Source organism: Canis lupus, chromosome 1 (assembly GCF_048164855.1).
Source record: "Canis lupus baileyi chromosome 1, mCanLup2.hap1, whole genome shotgun sequence".
In the NCBI taxonomy this organism is placed as follows: domain Eukaryota; kingdom Metazoa; phylum Chordata; class Mammalia; order Carnivora; family Canidae; genus Canis; species Canis lupus.
Genome location: NC_132838.1, coordinates 109,920,469 through 109,945,710, shown reverse-complemented (window position 1 = coordinate 109,945,710; position 25,242 = coordinate 109,920,469). Strand labels below are relative to the sequence as shown.

Here is a 25,242-nt window from a genome sequence, read left to right as displayed (position 1 = left end):
ATCTTAGCTGGAGAAAGCAAGGCCAGTACAACTACAGCAAAGAAGGAAGAAGGGTTGGGGGACTAATTACATGGGGACTCCAGAAGGCATCCTGCTGACTTTGAAGCAATCTGGCTTGAGGAGATAGCCTCAGGGCCTTTGCATATGCTGATCCTTCTGCCTGAAATGCTTTTCCTTCTATTCTTTGCCTAATTACTGCATCCTTTAGATCTCAGATCAAATATTACCCCTTCTGTGGAGCCCTCCCTAACTTCCTAAGCTCATGGCTCATATATGGGTGTTTGTCATTTGATTTTTAGCTGTCCTCTCCCTGTGGGTATGAGCCGTGTGAGGGCAGGGGCCAGGCTTGTCTTGTCACTGCCATACTCTACAGTCTGGGTGAGGCAGGGCAGTGGCTGAGCACAGAGCAGGGCCTCAGTACATATTTGTAAAGGAAGAACTAAGATTTATGTAGCACTCACTCTGTGCCAAGTTTTGTGCGAAACCTACTGTATACATGATCGAACTGACACCCCTTGCTGGAACTCAGGACGGGGAGTTTCGTCTGTCCCATTACCTGCCCTGTCCCCCGTGCCTGGCACACAGCAGGTGCTCAATAGATATTTTCCGAATGGGGTAGGTATAAGTAAGTACGCCTGTTCCCTCAGTGACGACAGCTCATTTACTGAGCGCTCACCAGTGCTAATTATCGTTCAAAGCACTTTACAAGGATTCACTGGTTTACTTCCCACAGCAGCCCTGGAAAGGGAGTAGCAGTAGTCCACTTTGCAGATGAGGTAGCTGGTGCAGAGAGAGGTGAAGTCACCTGCCTCGGCTCACACAGCAAGTAAAGAGCGGCAAACTCAGGCAGCATCTGGCTCCAGCTGCCTTAAACATCCCGAGCACCCGAGGTTCAGAGATTAGAACCTGCCCACGATTTTCCTACGATGTGAATCCAGGCACGCCTGCCTCGCCACCCACGCTTTTAACTGTCATGAGGGGAAGATGGGTTTGGGTAGTAATTCCCCACTGGCTGACCTTCCCATCTTCCCCCACAGGCCTGGGCCCCTCGCTGCTCTCTCTCTACCCGGATGAGGACACCGTGGAGCCCAGGAGCCACTTCCAACCAGCGGTGGGCTTGGCCCAGGCCAACTGAGCCAGGCCCTCTTCCCTTCTCCCTGCCACTCCCCAGAAAGGACCTCAACCACACTCCACGCCGGCAGCCAACGCACAGGATGGGGGTGCCAGGAGAGGGGTTTCCTCTCTCTTCTTGGTGGCCCCTGCCCATCTTGGGCCTACCTCAGCTCTCACCCCTCTGCCCCCGACATCTGGGGGCTCTTTGGGGTGGTCTCAGCTCAGTGACCTCTGGGAGGGGGGTCCCTGGAGCCCTCCTCCTCCTTCTCTCAGGACTTCCCTTGGGGTTCTCAATACTGCTTACCTCATCTCTTTCTCCAACTCTCCTGGCTCAATTTTGGTAATTGGGGGGGAGGGGAAGGTTGGGATTCAGACCTGTGTTTCTGGGCTCTGGGGAGTATTGATAACCATGATCACCTTTCTTTCCATCCATCTTTCTTTTATTTTTATCCTTGTTGTTTTCATGATGTTTTTAATCGCTATGAATTGCCTGGGGTCCATGAGAATGCAGGACCCTGATCCCCCCTCCTCCCTCAGGTGTTAATGGGGAGGGGCCTCTGGCGCAGACTTCACCCCTAGCAACTTCTGATCAATCCCTTAGCCTCCCAAGTGGCCACCCCACTCCACCCGCCCCTCCACTTGGGACTTCTGCTGCCCCCAGCCTCGCCGGGACACTAGCTCCATTTACGGGCTTCCTATTACCAGGGGTAACCTGCAGCTTCCTCTGCTCCCGGACCATGCAACCTCAAGCTCTCTATGCTTCTAGACCACACAACCTCAGACCTTCTCTAGTCCTAGACTGCACAGCCCCCAGCAGGTTGGGTTCAGACCCCATATCCCCCAAACCCCTCTTCTCGTCCTGGACCCACCACCTCTAGCACTGTCTCTTTTCATACTTCCGTGGTCTCCTAAGTTGTCTGGTTCTAGGTCTCACAGCTCCCAGGTCCCTCAAGCTCCAGAGCCTACACCCACCAGAGTCCTCTGGTTCTAGAACTCACTCTGACTTCCTCTGGTTCCACACCTTTCTGTAAATAAGTCTCCCTTGTACCAGATGTCACATGCTCCAACTCCTGCTGATTCCACCTCTTACAACCAACAACTGCCTCTGATTCCAGACTGAACCCACAACCCAAGCTTCGTATTGGTTTTAGTCTTCCTCATGTGTGATACATTTGGCTCCAAACCCAGAATTCCAAATTTCTAAGTCATTTTGGTGGTACACTTCACAATACCCAGCTCATTCCTTTTCAACTTTTTACACTCAACACTTGTTTTTCCAATCAAAGAGGAGTAAAATGAGTTTTATGTCACTCTTACAACCATTATAGTACTTCCAGGGCAGACACCGCACGCCAGGTCTCTTCTGCTCTAGACCTTGTGACCTCCAACATCCACTGGTTCCTGACTACATCACCTTTAGAACTTGCAGTTCCCAGGACCCTGTGATTCCAGAGATGATGATCTTTTTTCTCTGATTTTTGAACGTGGCTTCAGATGTCTTCTGATTCCAGACCTCACCCTGTTAATTCCCGTGGTTCTAGACCTCACAATCTCCAGTTTGCTCTCCAGATCTTATGACTCCAAATTACTCTAGATCTAGAACTTAGCTTTCAGACATCTTCTGATTATAGACCTTGCCTTTATACATTTTTCTGGTTCTAGACCCTACAATGCCCAACTCCTGATTTTAGATCTAGATCTTATGACTCCAAAATCTCTCTGGTTCTAGAACTCAGTTCTTAGAGTTTTGTGAATTCTATTCTTGCTCTATAGATTCCTCTGGTTCTAGACCTCACAGCCTCCAGCTATCTCTGACTTCGGATCCAAATTCTTTTGGTTCTAGAACTTAGCCTCCAGGTGTTCCTGATTCTACAATCTGGATGTCACCCTGTGGATTCCTCTGGTTTGGATTCCTCTGACTCTCTGATTCCAGACCTCATCCTTGTAACTCTATTCTAGGCTTCCTATCCTACTCAACTTGCCCCACTTCCTGTTCTGTCTCAAGTCTTCCCATTCCAAGTCCCTCTACTAGGGGACTTCATGCTCAAGCCTCGCCATCCTCAAGCTCATACCTTACAGTTACCCTGTCCTAGAGCCACCACCACTGCCCCCCTCAGCTCTCCAGGGATGCACTTACCTTTACTTTACCCCAGGTACCTGGGGGGCCTGGGGCTCCCTTTACAATCCAAGAGACTTCCCCAGCCGCACAGAGACACGCACAGCCCTATCTGCATATCACAGGGTGGGGAGAGAGGCCAGGACTCCTCAGTCCTCTACGACCACCTTTGTGTCACTCTTACCCTCCAAACCTATTTCTACGATGGTGCTACTCTGGGTCTCCCACACAAAAAGGCCTCCCTCTCTCAGCTCAATTCACCCCCTTTTTGGAAGGCACTTCTCACTCTGTTTTGTCATGGGATGGCCTATCCAGATTGGTGCTATGGGGGAAGAGGGTCTGGGCCCTCTCTCCCTCAGGGGGTAATCTGGGCCCTCAAATTAGGTTCCGGGGAACTGGGCTGGGTTGGGGAGGGGAAGGGACTGGACCAGCCACTCTGGCTCTGAAACCCACTAATTTCTACACCACCATAAAGATCTTGCCTTGGTAGGCACCAGAGCTCCGTGTGTTGACTCATCTGTGGGGTTGCTTCAGGGTATGTGGGTACACTGGCCGTTCCATGTCGCTGTGAGTGTGTGTGTGTGTGACTGTGTTCCTATATGGGTCTATGTAAAGTTGTATGCCTGGAGATGTTGTAAATCTATATATGTGTTTTTGTGACATAATTCTGTGAACCTGTGAGGAGTGGGGAGTTGTAATTCCTTCTACCTGTATGTTAGTATCTGAGTGAAATGATTCTGCTTTGTGTTTCTGGTTACTTTGGGTTTCTGTGTTCCTGAATGTGGGAGGTTTTGTGGTGTTACAATTATGCTTACACATATGGGACTGTTTTGACACTATCATTCTGTATACTGGTATCTGTATGACATGGTTCTCTGTACTTGAGTGTGTGTGTGTGTGTGAGAGAGAGAGAGAGAGAGAAAGAAAGAGAGGGAGAAAGAGAGACTGCGTATCTACAGATTCAGGTGCAGATGGGTGTGCCTGTTCTGTCCCATCTCTGTATGACTTTTATAATAACCCTCTTCCTATGTTCCATGCAGGAATCTTTTTTTATTACTACTTTAAAAATTTTTAAGTAATCTCTATACCCAATGTGGGGTTTGAAATCATGACCCCAAGCCACGTGCTCTACTAAAGAAATAAAACTTTCAGGCCTCGTTGCTCCCTTGCCTAAAATGCTTTTTTCTTCCTTCCTCCTTCACACTTGGTTATCTCCTACTCATTTTCAGCTCTTGGTTCAAACATTCCCTCCTCCAGGAACTCTTCCCTGCTTGTCCAACAGGGTGAGCCCCTCCTCTCCCCTCTCAGGTCTAGGTACTCGATACCACTCTGAGTATTTTATTGGACTGTGTATAAAAAGTGCTTACTCTGTGTTAGGCCCTCTGCCAAATACTTTATTCCTATGATCTTATCAAATTTCCGCTAATCATATATAATAAGCACAGTTATTGTCCCCATTTTACAGAAGAGGAAACAGGTTCAGAGGATGATCACTTGCCAGGGTCACACAGCAGGGAAGGACTGAGCTGGATTCGAATCCGGGATTCAAATCCATCACAGCAGCCTTCCCATACACACTTCTAAAAATCTCAAAAATCTAGAGTCTAGGGACAGTGGAGTAGGGCTTAAGAGCACAGAATCAGATGGGACAAGGTGAAGTCCTGGCCCTGCCACTCTCCTTGTATGACCTTGGGGAAGTTGGTTGACTTCTACAAACCTCGGTGTCCTCAGTGGTAAAATGGAGCTGATACTATAATATACTTTCTAGGCTGATTGTTGGCTATGATACGAGGTGGTGGGATCAGGCTGTCAGGACAAGGCGACTGAGAAGTGGGACAGCTGTGGTTGTAGGATGGGAGCTCCAGCAGGGCCTTAAATGATTTAGTGCCATAGTTCCACAGGAGGAGCAGTTGAAGGCTTGGAGAGGATGGTCTGCTAGGATGTAATGGTTGGGGGGTGTGTGTGTGCATCTGGAGATGTCGCCTGGGGCTATCCTATTCAGTGTTTCCTAGGTAATGCAGTAGAAAGAGTTTAGGTTTTTCTAAGGCCACTGTTGCAGGCTGGGGACTAGGAGATGAGGATGAAGAAAGGAGATGGTGCAACAAACTTCTGGGCCTTGCTCAGGACTAGGGCATCCAGAGCGCCTTCAGTTAACAGATGGAGATACAGTTAACCTTCAGGGTTGGAACTTTAGTCTCTTGGTTTGAGAATCCACGCATTTTTCAGAGGGGGGTAATTGCCCCTAATTGCTCAAGGTCACCCAAATAACCGGCCGTAGGGCTAGTCTCCCGGCTCTGGTTCTGCGTGGGGCTGCCTTGCAGCCACACCCACCCACCCAAGAAGACCCCTCCAGAACTTCGGCGGCCTTCGAACACGGCGACTTCGCGAGCGCGGGCCCGGCCAGACCTTCCCCGCTCGCCCCCGCCCCGCGCGCCCCCTTTCGCCCTCCCCATTGGCTCCTTCTACGAAGGGCGCTGTCTAGGGTCCCTCTGGTCACCTTGTCCTCCGCGCGCTCTATGGCGAAAGGGCCCTGCGCAGGCGCGTGAAGGGAGCCTTCGGGGCCCGCGCTTTACGACACTTGTGCAGCAGCGGCCGCAGCAACTCGGCACTCCTTCGCGACGATTCGGCCGGGTGCCGCTGGCGGCCGTTGCCAGGGTGGGGGTCGCTTTGCGGCATGGCGATGGCGGAGGGCGAGCGGACTGAGTGTGCTGAGCCCCCCCGGGACGAGCCCCCGGCTGATGGCGCTCTGAAGCGGGCAGAGGAGCTCAAGACGCAGGCCAACGACTACTTCAAAGGTGCGCCTGCCCCGGAGGGGGCCAGGGAGGGTGGAGAGCGGCCCGGGGCAAGGGGTGCCCGGCCCGCGCGGAACCATGGCAACGCGGAGCGGCAGCCTGGGCGCGGGGCAGGCACTACCAAGTGACCGGGCTTGGGGAGGCCCAGGATGCCGCTACCAGGGGCCGACAGGGGGGGCTTCTGACAGACAGTAGGGGTGATACCTAGAAGCGGCATTCGGAGCGGGTGCTACTAAATGGGGAGACTGGGGAGGGCGCTACCAAGTGTGCGGCGGGAGGGGGACGGGAGCGAGGGCATTTCCGAACGTGAGGTCCTTGAGAGGTGCTAGTTGTGGTGAGGCCTGAAGAGGGCGCTGCCAAGTAGTGACACAGGGCTGGGGAGTGATGGTGCTACCCAGTGGGGAGATGGGGCGGGGGGGCGGGGGCACTGTCCCAGTAGAGTAGGGGTGGGGAATAGATCATTAGATGGGAGGGCAAGGAGATTGGGGGTTGCACGAGAAAAAGGGATGCGTGGGAGGCCCTGGGAGTAAAGGTGGGGAAATCCCAAGAATAGTATGACATCCGATCTTGAAAAAGAGTAAGATGTGGGGGCACTCATTCATTCAGTAATTCATTATATTTCTAGAGCACCTGCTTTGCGCTAAGGACTGTGCCAGACTCTGGGGATTTAGCAGGGAATGAAGCAGATGTGGCCCTGCCCTTTTATAGCTTGTAATTCAGCAGGAGAATAAGGCATTGAGCAAAAACACAAGAAATAATAAAATGCTTAGAAGTTATGAAGAATGCTTTGAACAGACCCCAACAGGGTGTGAAGGAGAGAATGAGGGCTGGAGGCTACTTTATAGAGAGCGTCGTCAGGGAAAGCCTTACTGAGAAGGCATTTGAGAAGAATCGCGAAGGAGTGTTTCAGGTGGATGCAGCCAGATGTGCAAAGGCCCTGAGGTAGGAAATGAAAGACTAGTGTGGCGGAAGCTTTAGCAAGTTAGCAGGGAGATGGATACAAGATAAGTTTAGGACCGGGGCCAGACCAGGTGGGGTTTCATAAGTCATTGCAAAGCTGGTTTGGATTTTACTGGGCTATTCAAGAGGAGACATTGAGTTGACAGATGGGCCAGTCTGGAGCTGCAAGGAGAGGAATTTGGGCCTGATCAGCCTATGCATGGAATAGAACACCTGCAAATGGATGAGGTCATCTAGGGAGAGAAGGGGCTGGAACCTTGAGGAATTCTAATGTTTAGAAAAGAAGAGGAAGAGGCTGAGGAGGAGTGGTCAGTGAAGTGAAAGGGAAGTTGGGAAAGGTGTCAGGAAAGATGAGAGAAGAGAGTGCTTCTAGAAGGAGGGGGGCTGTACCTTGGGTCGGGTGCTACCAGGGTGAGCACTGAGCATTGACCATTGGATTTGGCTTCACGAATGTTGGTGGTAGCCCTAAGAAGGGCAGTTTATAAGAACAGTTTTGGGCAACAATGAAGTTGGTAATTAGCTAGGAGAACACCCAAGGGTGAACAGGAAGTGAAGTAGAGACAGCAAATGTTGACAAAGTGGTTCGAGTATTTTGGTCCTAAAAGGGAGTGGAGAAATGGAGAGAGGGAGGTGCTTGCTTTCTTTCTCTCTCTTAAAGGATGGAAGAGTCCAAGAGTCTGGTCCAGTAGAGAGCTGGAATTGATCCTACAAGAGAGATGGGAGACTTATGGCAGCAAAGCTGGGGAAAAGAAATGGGGTTGGAATCTAGAGCCTTAGCAGCCTTCAGTTGGCCTTCAGTGGAAGCACAAGGGGATTCAGAGCAGGAACATTTGGTCAGGCTGCAGCCACGAGGAGAGGACCAGTGAGAGATGAGGCGGAGCCTTGGAGGCCAGTTCAGGGAGTGTGGATGTCATCCTGAGGGTGGTGGGGAGGCATGGTAAGATTCCCCAGCTTCCGGGCTGAGATTGGATACAAGGGCAGAGCTGGAGGCAGGAAGGAGACAAGGATGGTGGACAGGTAGATGAGAGGTGTCTCTGGTCAGAAACCAACAAGAAATGTTTCAGAGAGGATATGAGGGCTGGTGAGAGGGAGGAGGGAATGCCAGGCAGAAAGAACAGGATGGCAGAGGCCTATCCTGGCAAAGGTGAGCAGAACCTAGCCTCAAGGAAGTAAGTGGGGCCGGAGTGTAGGAGGCAAGGGAGGATGCTGAGCTTTCTACTGTGGACTCTGGGGAGCCATGGATAGTTCTGAGAAAGGGAAGGACAGGGTTAGGTTTGTGCTTTAGCTGGACCCCTACAGAGGGGCAGGACTGGAGGCTGGGAGAGCAGGGAGGAGGCTGAGGCAGGAACCCGGGCAGGTGGACAGATTGAAGGCCAGACCAGGGCAGGGCGGGGCTGGAGGGATGGAAGTGGATGAATAGATCTGAGATGTTCAGGAGGCTGCCTTGACAGAACATGGCAACTGCCTGGCTTCGGGGGGTTGAGGGGTCGGGAGAGGTGTCGTCGGGAGAGGTGTCCAGGATGAGGCATGGTCTCCAGCTGGGGATTGGCTGTCCCTGAAATGGGGCTGAGGAAGAGCAGCAAGTATGAGGGTTGTTGCTGAGGCGAGGTAAGAATTCTGGGAAACCGTAAGTCATGGGGAGGGGCCCCCTGCCCCCCAGGACCTGGGCGCTCAGAATCCCTGAGGCCGGGCATGCAGCCAGAGGTGCTCACATTGAGCTGGCACAGAGGAGAAAGCTACTGGTCCAGGCCCCTCAACTCTCTGGCAGGCAATGGCAGGCACAGAGCCCCAGCCTCGGGGGCTGTGGGAATAACAATAAAAAGAATAATTACAGCTCTCTTTAATTGAGCCCCTGTGGTGGCCAGGTACACCACTTTGCTTAATCTTCCCCCCGGGCACTGAGAGGTAGGTAGGAGCAGCCCTGTTTGTTTTATAGAGGAAGCTGAGGCTCAGAAGTGAAACCGCTTGCCCAAGGTCAGAGTGTGAGCAGCAGAGCCCGGATATCCCCCTTCCTCACCACGTGCTCCCTTGTTCAGAGTCCTTACCTGCAGCCTGCAGGGGGAAGAGGATATCCCCCTGCCAGCATGGCTGGATCCCCTCTACGAGCTCAGAGCCTGGTCCCTGCTGTTGCTCTGCTCTCCGGGCCTCATCATCCCCCATTCTATAAAATGGGAGGGGTTGGATTTAACCCCCAGAGAAGCCTCTGGGTCTAAGATTTTGTAGACATGGTTAAGAGCTCAGGCTGCCTGGATTCAAATCTTGTTTATTTCCCTTATGTGCTGTGTCACCCCCTGGGCAAATGACTTAACCTCTCTGTGACTTCCTGTCCTCATCTCTAAAATGAGGACTGTCTTGAGGATTAGATGCACCGCATCTAAAGCAGATAGAACAGGGCCAGGATTTGGTGTCGTTGGGTAGATGCGGGAAGTACAGTCCCCTCCCATTTCCTCTGCCCGATTCTCCTCTCCCTTTCAGTTAGTCATATATTCACTTCTTTTGGAAGTATCTGCTGATGGCTTTCTCTGCCGTAGCCACATTTCATATGAGAGTTTATGTAGCCCTCACAGCTGGGTGAGGCAGAGAATGGCTGATCGTCATTCCTGCTTTTTCAGATGAGCCAGTGAAGATGCAGGGAGGGAAGGCTGTTTGCCTGAGGCTTCGTGGTCAGCATCTGCAGAGCCAGGTGTCAGGCTCCAAGACACCAGGCTCCCCATGCCAGGCCAAATGGCCACGAGAGTAACACCTCAGCCATCAAGAGAGCTGGCCAGCTGGCCTCTGGAACTCAGCCAGGTGGCTGGAAGTAGTCCTCGAAGGCGCTGGCATTCCAGGGAGGGTCCGGCAGACTTAGGCTGTCTGGTTCTGCCCTTGCTTGTTTCTGGGAAGTCTGTGGGGCCTGCCCTCCGGGACTCCTAGTCCTGAAGAGACACACCCATCACCTAAAGGTGACAAACGCAGAAATGAGCGGGGCTGGGATAAGTGAGCCCAGAGGCCAGGGCAGCCCAAAGGAGTGCCCGACCCAGCCTTGGAGTCAAGGAGGGCATTCCGGAAGAGGGGACATCTGAACCCTCTTTGAAAGATAGTGGGTATTAGCCTACAGGAGGTATTATTTTGTTCCTGGCCGTCTCCCCGGGACCTGACTTCTCCTTTTCCTAGTGTCAATCTTTTCCTTCCTTCTTTCCTTCCTTCCTTCCTTCCTTCCTTCCTTCCTTCCTTCCTTCCTTCCTTCCTTCCTTCCTTGAAGAATTATTCATGGAGCTTGGAACTCTCTTCCATTTTCTTCACCTGACTCACTCTTTTCTCACTCTCCAGGTCTCCTGCTCTGGCATCTTCTTGGTCTGCCCCCGTGCTAAATGCTCATCAGTAGTGTGTGTGTGTGTGTGTGTGTGTGTGTGTGTGTGTGTGTGTGTTTGTCGCCCACTGGACTGTGAGCCCCAGCAGGGCAGGCCAGAGCAGAGGGGATGCTGTGTCCTCAGGGCAGGGCCCTGGCCCCCATAGAGCTTAGGTTCAAATTGGGGAAATAGATTATAAGCAAACAAAACAAAGGAAAGTTATGGTTTATCTGATGGCGCTGGACAAAAATGAGGTGGGAGTTAGGGCAAGCATTCCCATTTTAGGCCAAGTGCTGGGAGAAGGACTCTCAGACTCAAGTCCAGAGCGGGTAACATAAGTTGCCCAAAGACACCCGGCAAATAAGAGGTGAAGCCACGAATTGGGCTCAGACCACCCGCCCCTTGTGCTGGATTCCCTTTCAGGGGCTACCTGGCATGGAGAGTGAGAATGGGAATGTTTGGTCTTGGCTTGGCCCACAGTTCCTGTGTACCATTTGCCTTGTGACCTCAAGTATGAGTTTCCCTCACTGAGCCTCAGTACACTCATCTGGAAAATGGGGCTAGTTCAGTTATCCTCAGAGGTGTGGTGAGGGTTCAGGGAAGGGACTCATGTACCAAGAGCCCTGCGTAGCACTTGGCACATCATGGTCCCCCAAATCAGGCAAGCCCCTGAGCCATAGCCTCCTCTCTATCAAATGGGCACATGGGAAGGGTCCAAGCTTGGCTCTGCAGACACAGCCTGGGTGTCTGACCTTGCACAAGACCTCCGTGGCTCATCTGTAAAGTGAGCACCAGACAGTGCCTCTGCCGTGGAGATGTGACGGTTCCCCGAGTCAAGATGTAAAGTGCAAGGCACAGTCATAGCTCATTTCCAATAAAATGAACCTTTTCCCATTGGCCAGATGACACATCCTGCTGCTCTACACTTACACCTCAGGGTCCACCCCCTGCTGTGGCAGTGGCCTTCGGGATGTGTCTTGTCCTTGCCCTCACCCTTCCATCCTCCCACTCACTCTGCAGCCCCATCAGCCTCTCACTCACTAATCCTAAAATACAAGGCTTATGCTGGCAGCACACTCCCTCCGTCCTTGCCCGGAGCCTTTGCTGGACCCCCTGTTCCTTCTCTTGGGAATGCTTTTCCTCTTGTCCAGTTTGTTACTTCTTTTGGGTCTCTGCTAGTATTTCCCCTTCTCGAGGCCTGAGTAGGTCCCTTTTCCTTTCCTACTTGTTCTACTAGGCCCCTTCTTTGGGCTTGTTTACTTGTTTTGTGGGGCTGGACATCCAGGGGGCTCAGGGCGGACTCAGATTTGCTGATTCACAACATCTCCGCTCTGGCATTCTAATATATACCCTCTCCAGGCCATAGGACTGGAGTAAGACCCTCCTGAAGTCCGGGAAGAAGTATCCAGGTTGGGGCCATAAGGGGTGATGGCATGGCTGGATGATTATGTGGAAGTGACTTTGAGTCCTGGGGATTTTAACCTGAGGAAACAAAGCATGGGACAGTTGGGACAGGGAGAGGAGGTAGGCTGAAAAGACATTGCTGAGCCCAGCCGTGGACTTCAGTTTCCCTATCCATGAATGGGGAGACTGGGCCATTACCCAGCCTAGGGCCTATTCTTACTGGGTGGCAGCCACCGTGCCTCATGCCGCCGCCTTCTCCATCTCCACAGCCAAGGACTACGAGAACGCGATCAAGTTCTACAGCCAGGCCATTGAGCTGAACCCTAGCAATGCCATCTACTATGGCAACCGCAGCCTGGCCTACCTGCGCACTGAGTGCTATGGCTACGCACTGGCTGATGCCACGCGGGCCATCGAGATCGACAAGAAGTACATTAAAGGCTACTACCGCCGGGCCGCCAGCAACATGGCACTGGGCAAGTTCCGGGCTGCCCTGCGTGACTATGAGACGGTGAGCCGGGCGTTGGAGGGTGGGCCTGGGGAGTAGGCCAGCTGGGGAAGGTTGGCCTCAGGGTGCGTGGCTGGCTTGGGAGGGTATGGGTGGCCATTCATGCATTCAACCACCCCTCACCCATCCAACAGATAAATGCCTGTGAGGCCCCTTGGCCCGGAGCCCTCTTCAGGGGTTCACATCCCAGCTCTACCATAACTTGCTTAGTACCTGGCCTCTCTGTGCCACCTGTTCCACATCATGAAATTGGGAGAACACTGAGACCTACCTCTGAGGGTTGTGGTGAGGAATAAATGAGTCTCTGGAGGGACGGTGATTAACTCCATTGTGCAGATGGGGAGGCTGAGGCCCAGGGAGTTAAGTCACCTCTCTGTCAGCATGCAGCTGGCAAGTGGCAGAACTGGAATTCGAACCCCTGGCACCCATGTCTCCTGTGTCAGCCCCCTGAGAGGAGGGGTTTTGCTTGTTCTGTTCATTGGGTCATTGCTTGGCACCAGCAGAGGCTCAATCAGAATGTGTTGCATTATAATTCTGACCCCCCCCCCATTCACCCCCATATTCCCTCCTTTTGTTTCATTCACCATACTTCGATGAGCAACTTCTGTTGTGTGGGGAGGGGCGCCTGGGTGAGGTGAGAGCCACAGGCTGCTGTTGGAGGGAGCGGGGCTGGCTGCTGGCCTGGGGTGGAGGGTGGATTTCAGGCCAGGTGAAGTCTTGAGCCAAATCGTGGGTCAGGAGACACCTGTGTCAGGGTGGGGGCAGGGGCATGGAACAGAAGGTAATTTAGAGACTGGGGGGCAAAATGGAGGAGGAAGCACGGTGACACCTGGGAGGATGGAGGAAGGAACTGCAGAGCTTCAGGTCCCAGGGCGTTCCCTAGTGTAACTTCCCCCTTGTTCTTATCTAGAGAATGGTGGCAAGAGGAGTAGCCACCTCCTGGGTGGCTGTGGGACTCTGGTGAAGTGCCGTGAGTGGAGGTCATTGGGGCACAGGGTCCATTAATGAGTAACCCAGGAGAGCACTTGGGGTTGGTCGGGAGCAGGGTTTTCCTGCTGGGCTCCCAGTGCAGGGGGAGACCTGGGGAGACGGGGCAGGGCAGAGGACCAGAGGGCCTGAGCACAGGTCTATGGCAGGGCCTTCACCATGCCTGGAATTGTAGGAAAAAGTCTTTCCTGGGGTGAAGACTCCTTCTTCACAGGCAGGGGCCTAACCCCACATACTCCATGAAGCTGAGATGGTCAGTTCCAGCCATCTTGTGGACATAATCACATCTGAACTTCTTCCTTGGTCTTTTGGATGTCATGGAAGGCTGGTGGTAGGGGATACATAGCCTTTGGGAACCACCCTCAGGAGGGGCCACACTCAGCACTTAAATTGTCACAGCCTTAAAAAAAAATATTTTTGTCACAGCCTATTTTCCCATGGAGTCTTCGGCCAGGAGCCGTGGGGAGTCCCCACATGAGCCTGAGATCCTCGCCCATGTGGTTCCTCCCCCAGCCTGCGGGGTGATCTGCTTCTCTGCTGTGACACATTTCATCAGGCTCTGTGAACTCCCAGCAGGCAGCAGGGCTGCCCATCCACGCGCTCTACCTTCTGCCCTGGTGCCTTGCAGATATGCTAGAGCTTCAGGCCCCCTCTTGGATCACAGCTTCCATGGAGGCGGAGCCAAGACGTGACCTTGGATGAACACAGGCCTGAGGCTTTGCCTCTCAACAGCCCTGGCCTTAAGTCTAAAGGCCTTTGCTTTCTTGGCCTCTGTGTCCTCATCTACATGCTCACCGTGGGCCTCGTGAGCTCTTAGCACGCAAGGATTCAGTCCATCGTATAGGCAGGAAACTGAGGTCTGGAGGGGGAAACCCCTCCTCCAAGGTCTCCTGGCAGAGCTAAGACTAGGTAGGACCTGGAGTCCCGTCTTGTGACTTAGTGGTTTGAGACCAGCACATCTGTCTTCCTCAACTAGAATAGAAAAAAAAAGTAGTTCGTTTAGATGAATTGTGTATGTATTTGTGAAAAAAAAATTCTCATTTATGTGGATATGGATGTGATATAAAATGTGTATTTCCTTACGGTGAGTCATAATCAAAAGCCTCAAGGTCACTAATGTAGGAGTTGGCAGTTGGCACTGGCAGCATGGTCAGGACACCCAGCCATTGGTTGGGTAGCTCTGAGTGCTTTGGCTCTCTGCCCTCAGTGTCCTCCTCTGTAAAAGGGGAAGAACACTAGGGCCTTCCTTAGAGCGTTCTTGCAAGGAATAAATGAGATAAGTAAATTGAGAGTGGGGCCTGCCCCTCCTTGGCACTTGCTGCCATTTCTCCAGGAGGGTGTTGGGGGGGATGGAGGGGGAGAGCCTGTGGCCCACAGGAGGGGCTGGGTGCAGATGCCAGTGTGCCCCTCCAGGTGACTGGAGGTTCTGCAACCACAGCCCGGAACACTTGTAATTATTAGGTGCTGATTGGACTTGTTGGGGGCGTGAGGTCATGCATGGCATTTCCCGGTTATTACACAGGTGGCCCTCCAGTGTCATGGAGGGATCGCAAACCTGGGTTCCTGTTTGATCAGTTTGAGCATGTGGCTCTTGCCTGTGAGCATTCCCAACTGAAGGTGGCAGTTGTCAAAAACAGCTCTTGAGAGCATCATAGCTTCACATGCAATTGTAAGAAGTGAACAAGTGAGACCTAGCTCCCTGGTTACCCCAGTGACACATCTGCGTTAACTATGCAGACACCATAGTCAGGATCCGGACCGGGATACAACTCGCATACTACTTTCTAAAGAAGAGTCCAGTGTTGAGTTCTCTCTCACAGGCCCCTCCAGTCTGGAGCAAATGACCTTCCCCAGGAACAGCGGGGCTTGGCAGGGCCACCTCTCCTTTGCCGGCCCGTAGTGAGTCCTAGCAGCAGCGCCAGCCACCAGGCCTGGAATGAGCACTCGCTGGCTGCCAGTGCCTGTGACAGCCCTCCACTGGCACCCTGCCCTCCTGGAAGCTGAGGGGAGCTCAGGATAGAGGTGGCATGGTCCTGCAACTCCCCAGAGGGTATACGAGGTGCTGTGGGGACAGGTGGCAGCAGGCCAGGAGGGAACGTGTCCTAGCTTGCATGGTGGAAGACTGGACCCTAGGCGGGAAGAAAACGGAATTCTGGCTCCTTAGGCCTCATGTCTCTGGGCCTCAGTTTCCACATCCATTAAGTGGGGATTGTGGTAACACCTAGTAGAACCACTTTGAGGATAAAATGAGCAAGTTCAGTGCATACAATGATGTCAGGCACGTAATAAGTGCTCCAAAAATTACTTGTGTATTGTTACTGCTCCTTCTCCCTTTTCCCTGCCTTGTTAGTATTTATCCCTGTCCTCCACCCACCCTAGGAACTCTCTGAGAACAGGGGACTGGCCAGAGGAAGTGCTTAGTGGTTCATCCATCCCCTGGGAGGCATTCACTCCCTCTTGGGGCACAGCCACAGCCTCACCTTCATGGGGCCACCTTCCAGTGGAGACACCCATCTCCAGCCGTGCTTAGGACTGGGGCAGGTGAGCCCCGGGGTCTCGACCCAGCCAGGGGGGTAAGGGTGCTCCTGGAGGAGGGGCGGCGGTGCTGACAGCTGGAGGAGGAGGAGGAGCTAGGAAGGAGTTGGAGGTGCAAGTGAGGTGTTCTGGGCTGGGGGCAGCCTGCACCAGGTGACAGGGAGCTGGCACGTTGGACTTGTGGGTTTGGTCTGGCTAGGTTGTGCTGGGCAAACAGAGAGCAGAGAGGTGGGCAGGCCTGTGTGGGCCAGGCCAAGTGGCGGTTTGGACTTGATCCCAGGGTGTGGACTCATACCCTCCCCAGTGGGAAGGACTCCAGGTGGTGTCTGGTGCCGCCTACCTCCCGAGCCTCACACCATGCCCACACCTCAGGTGGAGCTGCCTGGCAGGCTGCCCTAGCCGAAGCCTGCCCAGACAGGGAGGAAGCCACCGCGTGCCATGACCCAGCTTCCTGCCATCCACTGCGTCTGTGCACCCATTCCCAGAGTGAATGAGCCACAGTGACCCACGGTTTTTTTGTTTTTTGGGGGGTTTTTTTGTGGCTTTTATTCTTTTTTTTTTTTTTAAGATTTTATTTTTATTTATTTATTCATAGAGACACATAGAGAGAGGGGCAGAGAAACAGGCAGAGGGAGAAGCAGGCTCCATGCAGGGAGCCCGATGTGGGACTCGATCCAGGGTCCCCAGGATCACACCCCAGGCTGCAGGTGGCGCTAAACCGCTGCGCCACCGGGGCTGCCCCCACGGAGGTTGGCAAGTACCTCTGCACAGGCTTCTGACTCCCTCTGCCAGCCTTTCCCTGGGGGCGGTGGCATCCCGCACTTGAGGACTGGCACTGGCACCTCTCTCTGGGCCCCTGGCACAGGAGCTGCAGGACCTACTCGTTGGTCGACCCGCAGGGTGGGCGAGTTGGGCAGGGTCTGAGCATAGCAGTTATAGTTACAGATAATGATACTGAGGCCTGGGGGCATGACATCCTTGCCAAGATGACACGGTAAGGAAGTGGCAGAGCGGGATCCCTGGGTGGCGCAGCGGTTTAGCACCTGCCTTTGGCCCAGGGCGCGATCCTGGAGACCCGGGATCGAATCCCACGTCGGGCTCCCGGTGCATGGAGCCTGCTTCTTCTCCCTCTGCCTATGTCTCTGCCTCTCTCTCTCTCTCTCTCTCTCTCTCTCTCTCTGATGACTATCATAAATAAATAAAAATAAAAAAAAAAAAAAAGGAAGTGACAGGGCCGGGGCATGTGGCCTTGTGTGCTTCCAAACTGGGAGGATCAGAGTTTGTGGGAAGTGGGATAGAAGGTGGTGGAGTGGTGGAGGGTGGGGAGGGATCAGGTGCCTTTATTGCACACTTACTGGACCCCACAGTCACGTGCCTGGGGCTTTTTTTGTGTGTGTGATCCCATTTCCAGCATGGCGGCCCATGAGAGGAGCCACGAAGGGCAGCCTCCACTTGTGTAGACTTTACTCTTGCTGGCACCACCGTGCACACTTTGTGCATGTTCACTCCTGTGAGCTGCTGCCTCTTGGGCGGATACTGCTACAGCTTCCTTCTTGCAGAGAGGCTGGTCCTGGGTTACTCAGCTGAGGACTGGTGGGGCTGAGATTTGAACCCAGGCAGCCCACAGCTTTTACTGCCCTGCAGAGGAGGACACCAAGGGGACAGCAGTAGGTGCTGGCTGCGACGTGCCAGGCCCTCTGTTTGTTACCTGTTCTTCCCTACGGCCCTGTCAGGTGGAGCTAGTCGTGTCCCGTGTTGTCACACACACACCCCACACCCACACCCCGCCTTTATAGGTGATAAAAACGGTCCCAGTCAGCCAGCAAATCATTGGTTCTGTTGCATCTGGGGCTGTTCGTGATTGTAGACCCAGCCCATCCTTTCCTTCTAATCCTATCCCCCTTGGTGTTGACTCTCATGTCAGTAGAGTGAGCCTCAGCCTGCTGTGGTTCCCACAAGCAGCCAAAAGCTGAGCGCGTACTCCTCAGCCAGGACGCTTCTTTTAATGACAGAGCTGATTTTTGTAAGAAATCCCCGCTTGCATGGGTTCACAGTGTTTACCAAACCCCAGGACAGCCCTCTTTGTGCGGGCAGCTCTCCTTGCCCTGTTTTGGGGCACACAGCCTGGAAGTGAGAGAGTAGAGGGGTGTGCCAGTGGTGCGTGGAGGCCGGTGGTCTGGCTTCCGTGTCTGGGGAGCCCAGCGCCAGACAGGCTGAGCACAGCCTCAGTGTCCCCACTACCAGTCTGCTTCTCTGCCCTAGGCCAGCTGTGCCTGGGCCTTGATGCCTCTTTTCTTCTTTCCCTCGCTCCCTCCCTTTCTGCCTGCCTGCCCAGGTGGTGAAGGTAAAGCCCCACGACAAGGATGCCAAAATGAAGTACCAGGAGTGCAACAAAATCGTGAAGCAGAAAGCCTTCGAGCGGGCCATTGCAGGCGATGAGCACAAGCGCTCCGTTGTGGACTCGCTGGACATTGAGAGCATGAGTGAGTCAGGCCTAGGTGCCCTGCCACACCCAGCCCTGAACACACCACATCCTTGCCTGGGCCTTCTCCACTCCCCACGTGCCTATACTCCTGTCCCCAGCCCAATGTCTGTTGCTCCTCTGTCTACGCTCCTGGGAGCTCCACAGTTCCACGCCGCCGAGGTTTGCCAGGGTTTGCGTTCCCTGGTTCAGGCGAGGTAGGCGAGCCCCTCCTGCCCCGTGCCAGGGCCCAGCTTCCTACCAGCATCTGTACAGTCCACCCCACCCTCATGGGCCTCCCAGTGGGATTTGTCTCAGTCCTCCGGGTGCTCATACAATTCAGTCACTCATTCTACAGATAACTACTAGGTGCCAAACCCTGTTCTAGGCTCTCGGGATACAGCTGCGATTAAAATAGTCTCTGCCCTCATCAAGCTGATGGCCTGGTGGGGAGAGAGATGATTAACAAGTAAACAAATGAATTAACTGTGTTAAGTGCTATAAAACCAAGTAGGCAGCAGGGGGGAGGGGTGCTGGAAGAGGGAGCTCACTATACAGAGAGGTTAGCAGAGCTGGCCTGAGCAGAAGGGAGTGGGCAGGGGAGGGACCTTCTCCCTCCCTCGGCCTCTCGCCCATGCCCAGGAGCCAGCCTCCCCTCCCTGCCCCCACCACCACCTTGAGGGCTGCGGCCACTGACTCTCGCCCCTGCTTTCCATTCGCACACCAGCCATTGAGGATGAGTACAGTGGGCCCAAGCTCGAGGATGGCAAAGTGACAATCACCTTCATGAAGGAGCTCATGCAGTGGTACAAGGACCAGAAGAAACTGCACCGGAAATGCGCCTACCAGGTAAGGCCTGTGTCAGGCGCTGCTCACACCTGTCACCCCACAATAGCATCGCAGCGCTGGCAGTGCCCAGCCTCAGCCACGGAGGGCAGGTTGAGAAGAAGGGTGGCCACGGCAGCCGGCACCACCGAGTGGGGAGTGTGCTGAGCAGTGCAGAGGAAGGCTTTATTTCTGATGCTGCATTTTCGTTTCTGGCATTTCCATCTAGTTATTTTTATTAATAGTTTTCATCTCCCTGCCCCATATGTTCATGCACGTTGTCTTTTCCACTAGATCTTTTACACATTTATCATAGTTATTTTAAAGTCTCTGGTAATTCCACCATCTGGGTCATCTCTGGGTCTGCTTCTGTTGTCTGTTCTTCATGCGTCTCATCCTTTTTTAAATCGTATGCCAGACATTTTGTGTAAAAGAACGGTAGAGACTGAGCTGAGTAAGAATTCTCCGCCGAAGATGGCGGCCCCATCTTGTGTCAGGCCACTGGTGTGAGGGGCTGAATCCCGGCAATCTGCAGTTGGCGCAGCTCTTGGTGGTCACCGCTGACTCGTGGTGTTTTCACACTGGAATCAGGACTCTCCTTCAGCCCTGGTAGCATCCTGGGAATGTCTTTAAGTTGTGAGGTCTCCAGCTTCCAGAACTGTGGGAGCACTCGGATTTTCAGCCCCATAGCCAGATTTTTGGGGGAGTTCTGTGCTCTCCAGTTTGCCCCCACTTTTCCCTGCCCTGCACTCAGTGGTGCCTCCTGGTCAGCCCAGGCTCTCCGGGACCCGGAGTGGGCAGCAGGCAGTCCCACCGGCTGCGCTCACAGCCTGCCCTCCCTTCCAGATCCTGGTACAGGTCAAAGAGGCCCTCTCCAAGCTGAGCACGCTCGTAGAGACCACACTCAAAGAGGTGCGCACTGTTGGGTGGTGTGTGGACTGGCCAGGGGTGGGGGGCTCCCTGGCTGGGGAGGGGCTGTGGAGCTCAGAAACTCACAGACCCAACTGGCTTGGTCTGCCTTTCCTCTCCCCCCACCTCCTGCCTCTCCCCTGAATGTCCCTCTCCCCTCCTGGTCTTTGTCCCACCCTCTCCATTTCTGTGTCCCCTGCTTGTGTCTTTTGCATGCCTCTTCTCGGTCTCCCGTGACCTCTTGCCTCTCCCTTCACCTCTGCCCCCTCCCCACGTCTCTCTCTGGGCCCCTCCCTCTCCGGTGGCCTCTTTTCTTCCAGACAGAGAAGATTACGGTGTGCGGGGACACTCATGGCCAGTTCTATGACCTCCTCAACATATTTGAGCTCAATGGTTTACCCTCGGAGACCAACCCCTATGTATCCTTCCTCAGAAAAGCACACCCTCCCCTTCCTCCACCTGGATTTGAGAAAGGCGCTCCTGCCACAGAGCAAGGCGTGGACCTGCAAAGGGAGAAGCCTGACCAGTTGCTCAGGCACAAGGATGTGGTGGGAGTGGCCGGCCAGCACCAGATAGGCCAGGGCTCGTTCCCTGCATGCTGTGTGACCTGGGCAGGTGGCTCAGTCTCTCTGGGCCCCAGCCTCTCTTCATCTCCAGATGAGGCTGCCACAAGATCATATGTGTAACAACACCAGGCACCGCCACTTCCCAGCTGTGTGACCGTTAGCAATACCTCCTCTCAGTGCCTCAGATTCCTCGTTTGAAAAACGGGGATCGTAGAGTCTGCCTCATTGTTGAGAGGGTTGCAAAGAGCTGAGGCTCTGAGCCTCACAGAGCTGTATAAGTGTTTGCTGAGGTTATGACAATTACTTGATTAATGGCCACCGTGTGGGGCCACCAGGCCTGCATAGTATGCGGTGGGAGGGTCTGTGTTCCATTTCCCCTATGGTTTTGGGCTTGTATTTGGTTGAGGAGGGGGAGCAAAGTGAGCTGACCACCTCATGTCCCCCTCTACCATCTGTTTCCCTGAGAAACAAGTGAGGTGGGGGATCTCAGGACTGTCCTGCTGAGGCTCGGATAGGCCCAGCTGCCGGGCCAGAGAGAACACCCCAGATCCTCCAGGCTTGCTGACATCCCCACTCCTAGGAAAGAACCGGGAGCCATGGGACCTGGAAAGGCAGGGGAAGAAGGCAGTGCATGCCCCACCTCGTTTTCCTTAGCAGAGCAGATATTTAATGGCGACTTTGTGGACCGCGGCTCCTTTTCCGTAGAAGTGATCCTCACCCTGTTTGGCTTTAAGCTCCTGTACCCAGATCACTTTCACCTACTTCGAGGTAAGCTGGGCAGCAGCAGGGTTTGGGGTCAGTGTGGCCTTGTGTAGGATGAGCTCGCCAGGGAACAAGGAGCCCCGGGGGAGGGGGGGGGTCCTGTCCATTGAGAGATGGAGGGGGTAAGGGTGGGCCGGGCTTGGGGCTCCCAGGGGCCTGAGCACTAGTGGTGGCCAGGTTCATGGCCAGGTTCGGGGGGCTCACACAACAGCACTTGGTACACGGTAAGTGCTCAGTAACCACCTGCTGTGGGCTTCTCTGTAGGAGGTGGTGAAGAGGTGGGTCTAGCAGAAGACTTGACTAATCCAGACTCAGCAGACATGGGGGCCTGGGCAGCTTCTCTGTCTCCCCTGAGCCCCAGGAACCCGGGAGGGGAGAATGAGGTTGTGTGTGGGAAGTTGGAAGCACAGCACGGGGCCAGCCCATAATAGGTGTTCTGTAGCAGGCCCCTCCTTGGTCCTTCTGGCTTACAAGGCACAAGGCTTCTCCAAAATGAAGCCCAAGGCTGAACCAGGCCTGCACCTCATGGCCACACACCTGATGTGTGCTTTTCAGACTGTTTCTCCCTCCAGAAAAGGGACCAAGAACAGTGTCTGCACCTTGTCAGGTTTCTGTGAAGGGCCTACAAGCAGAGGTGTGAATGTTGTGGGCTTGGGGCTGCTAGGCAGTCACCCTAAGTCCCAGTCCCCAGGGGCGCCCAGGCAGGGGATGCTGAAGCTTCTCTTCATTCTGCTGCTGGCCAGGCAACCACGAGACGGACAACATGAACCAGATCTATGGCTTCGAGGGAGAGGTGAAGGCCAAATACACAGCCCAGATGTATGAACTCTTCAGCGAAGTGTTCGAGTGGCTCCCATTGGCCCAGTGTATCAACGGCAAAGTACTGGTGAGGGTGGCAGACAGGACCCCTCAGGCTCCTCCCACCCCCGCACCCATGGGGGCCACACGCAGGCAGATATGCTGGTGAAGCAAGTTGGAGGGGTAGGGTGTGGCTGGCGCCTCCACTCACAGCCGTGTCACTCCCACATCCAGATCATGCATGGGGGCTTATTCAGTGAGGACGGCGTCACCCTGGACGATATCAGGAAGATCGAGCGGAACCGGCAGCCCCCAGATTCAGGTGACCAGGGCGGGCTGAGTGGCAGCCCCTTCCTTTCCAGGGCTGCAGCATCTCCAGCAGAAACGGGTGGCCCTGCCCCGGGTGGGCTTCACACCCTCGGCAAGGACAGCAAGGCTGAGCCTCTGTGTCCTCTGATTGCCGCACCTCCTTCATGGGGCTGGGCTGGTGAGGGAGCATTTGTGTTCACGGGGAGCACACATCGGTCACTCATTTGTGAGTTCAGCTGCCGAGCCCAGAGAGTGACAGACAAATCAGGGCTCCTGTTCCAGCAGTGAGGACCGACGGAGCGTTCTCATGCACATGCACACAACTGTGGGAAGTGCTGCCCGGGCCTGAAGAGGTTAGGATGGCCTCTCTAGGGATGCCACATTAGAACTCATGGGGAAGGACACACCTGCCACATAGAAGATGTCTGGGGCAAGCACAGGGGGCCCCACGTCAGGGGTGAGTTTGCAGGTGGGAGGAACAGCTGGCAGGCCAGTGGTTTAGGGGTAAGCCAGGATGTACGTTAAAGGGATTGATGAGGCCAGACCCCGCAGAGCCTCACAGGCCTGAGTGGTGAGCTTGGGCTTTGTTCCTAGGGCAGTGGGGGCCACAGCAGGCTTTGAACAGCAGGGGTGTGTGATCTGAGCTATACTGTTAAAAGTTCCTCCCATTGTGGGGCCATAATACATTGAATGGGTCTGGAGGAAGGGGAGGTCACGAGGCTCAGAACCCTATTTCACATGCCCCTGCTCAGGGATGCCCTGCCCAGCCCCCACCCCACCTGTGCTGTGGGGTGGGCCAGTCCCTGACGTCCCCTCTCCTCCCCCCCAGGTCCCATGTGCGACCTGCTCTGGTCAGACCCACAGCCGCAGGTCAGTGTGCGCAGGGCTGCGGCCGGCAGGTGTGGGCTGCGGGCAGAGAAGGGTGGGGCGGTCAGCACCCTGAGCACCCTGTCTCCCCAGAACGGACGCTCGGTCAGCAAGCGGGGTGTGAGCTGCCAGTTTGGCCCTGATGTCACCAAGGCTTTCCTGGAAGAGAACCACCTGGACTACATCATCCGCAGCCACGAAGTCAAGGCCGAGGGCTACGAGGTGGCGCACGGTGGCCGCTGTGTCACAGTCTTCTCCGCACCCAACTACTGGTGGGTCCCACCTCCTCCGCTGATCTGGGCTTCTTTTTCTCTCCCACTGATTTTTTTTTTTTTTTTTTTTTAATTTTACAATAACGTTTCTAAGAGAGGTAAGAGTAGGTCAAATGGTATCAGGAACACCTGCGTGGCAGTCACTCAGATTCAGTAGTTACCAACTCCTGGGCTCTTTTAAAGCAAACCCCCGGCATCACCTCTTTTATGCACCGACACCCCCGTATGTTTCTGAAAGAAAGGACTCTCCTTTTCTCTATGCAAGCAGGGTACCACTGTCCTACTGTCAGGTGTCAGGAGAGGTCACCTGAACGCAGAGCTCTGTTTCCTCATGTCTCACATAAATGTCTCTTTGCAGTTTGAGTTCTTCCTAGTAGGACCCGAGTAAGGGCCCCATTCTCAGTGTCCTGGTCTCCCAGTTCCCTGTCCCTCCTTCCCTGCCACTTGCTGGGTTTTGGTGGAAGAAACCAGGCCCCCTGACCTGCAGGGTTGCCTGTGCTCTGGACCAGGCCACCCATACCCTGGGTGCCAGTCACACGTTCCTCTATCTCCTATGTCTCCGGGTGGTCAGAGTTCAGGGTTTGGCAAGAGCCCTGCCTCCATGGGGCTGCTTGTGCTCCCTGTCAGCTCAGGAAGGCCCTCTACTGCTCCCCCATCCCACCTTCCTCCTCCCTCCCCTCATCCTCCTTTCCCCAGGATCCCTGTGTTTCTGGGTTGGCCTCTTTCTCACTTACGTGTCTCTGTCCACCTGTGTCTGTGTTTCTCACCCTCTCCTGGCTCTCAACATCTATGTACCTGTTTCTGTCAGTCTCCGATGGACTCTGACCGTCTGTCTCTCCCTCCTTTCTCGGACTTTCTGCCATCCAGCCTCCTTGGGTCTCTTCTTCCCCCATCCCATCCCTGACTGGCCACTCTGCCCTGTCCCCACAGTGACCAGATGGGGAATAAAGCCTCCTACATCCACCTCCGGGGCTCCGATCTGCGACCCCAGTTCCACCAGTTCACAGCAGTGGTGAGTCACCAGCTGGGTCCCCTGCTCTCCCTGGCCTGGACGTAGGGAGGACCAGGCTGAGAGGCCTAGTCAGGGTCAGGGCCCAGTGCCCAACAGCTCTTGTGGGGAGGGCGGTTCTCTGCATCTAGTGCTCAGACTCCCCCTGAAGCCACCCCATTTCTGTCTCCCTTGTCCTCTGTGCTCTTGCTCCCCAGCCTCATCCCGACGTCAAGCCCATGGCCTACGCCAGCACGCTGCTGCAGTTAGGGATGATGTGAGGCCCGAATGTCCCAGGGCCTGCACTCCATGTGACCCCAGGCCCAGCCCAGGGCAACGTTGGACCCCTTTTACTTTGTAAAGTTTGTATTTATTCCCCTATAGGTTTGCAGAGGGGGTGGGGAGCCGACCAGAGGGTCCGCTCCCCGGAGAAAGAGAAAGGAGGTGGAGAGGCTGGGGTTGGGGCACATCCGGGCATTGCAGAGGGAGGGAGGCCACTGCATGTGGGGTGGGCGGGGCCCAGAGGTTTCCCCGCCTCCCTTGTTTGCATGGCCCCTCCCCCTGAAGCAATAGGGCCCCGCCATAGGAAGACCCCCCCAGAAGGAGGGTCATCAGGGAGGCCTCGCCTGCATCCCCCCCTCCTGGCGGCCCCGAGATGGGGCGAGGCTGGGGCTCACCCCCTTCCCCAGCTATTTTATGTCTGTAATTAAATGTTAAAATAAAGTCATTATTGTAAGTCAA

At 54.6% G+C, this 25,242-nt stretch overlaps 2 protein-coding genes and 1 long non-coding RNA gene across 9 annotated transcripts in view; 2 read left to right on the top strand and 1 right to left on the bottom strand.

Moving 5' to 3' along the window:
- Positions 1-3,727, top strand: part of HIF3A (hypoxia inducible factor 3 subunit alpha) — a 28,673-nt gene extending 24,946 nt beyond the window's left edge. For all 6 annotated transcript variants that reach the window (XM_072774004.1, XM_072773976.1, XM_072773996.1 and 3 more), the window contains one exon: positions 1,038-3,727. In XM_072774004.1, the coding sequence (XP_072630105.1) occupies positions 1,038-1,135 (98 nt within the window). In that variant the 3' untranslated portion in view covers positions 1,136-3,727. The remainder of the gene's footprint in view (positions 1-1,037) is intronic.
- Positions 1-5,860, bottom strand: part of LOC140603613 (uncharacterized) — a 13,562-nt gene extending 7,702 nt beyond the window's left edge. For both annotated transcript variants that reach the window (XR_012006528.1, XR_012006526.1), the window contains exon 1: positions 5,727-5,860. This is a non-coding gene — a long non-coding RNA (uncharacterized lncRNA). The remainder of the gene's footprint in view (positions 1-5,726) is intronic.
- PPP5C (protein phosphatase 5 catalytic subunit) lies at positions 5,799-25,242 on the top strand. Its single transcript, XM_072774024.1, has 13 exons — positions 5,799-6,024; positions 11,984-12,225; positions 18,080-18,227; positions 18,933-19,054; positions 19,877-19,942; positions 20,260-20,358; positions 21,168-21,273; positions 22,011-22,153; positions 22,300-22,387; positions 23,204-23,244; positions 23,335-23,513; positions 24,444-24,525; positions 24,720-25,242. Exons 1-13 carry the CDS (start codon positions 5,904-5,906, stop codon positions 24,780-24,782), a joined length of 1,500 nt encoding a protein of 499 aa, XP_072630125.1. The 5' UTR covers positions 5,799-5,903; the 3' UTR covers positions 24,783-25,242.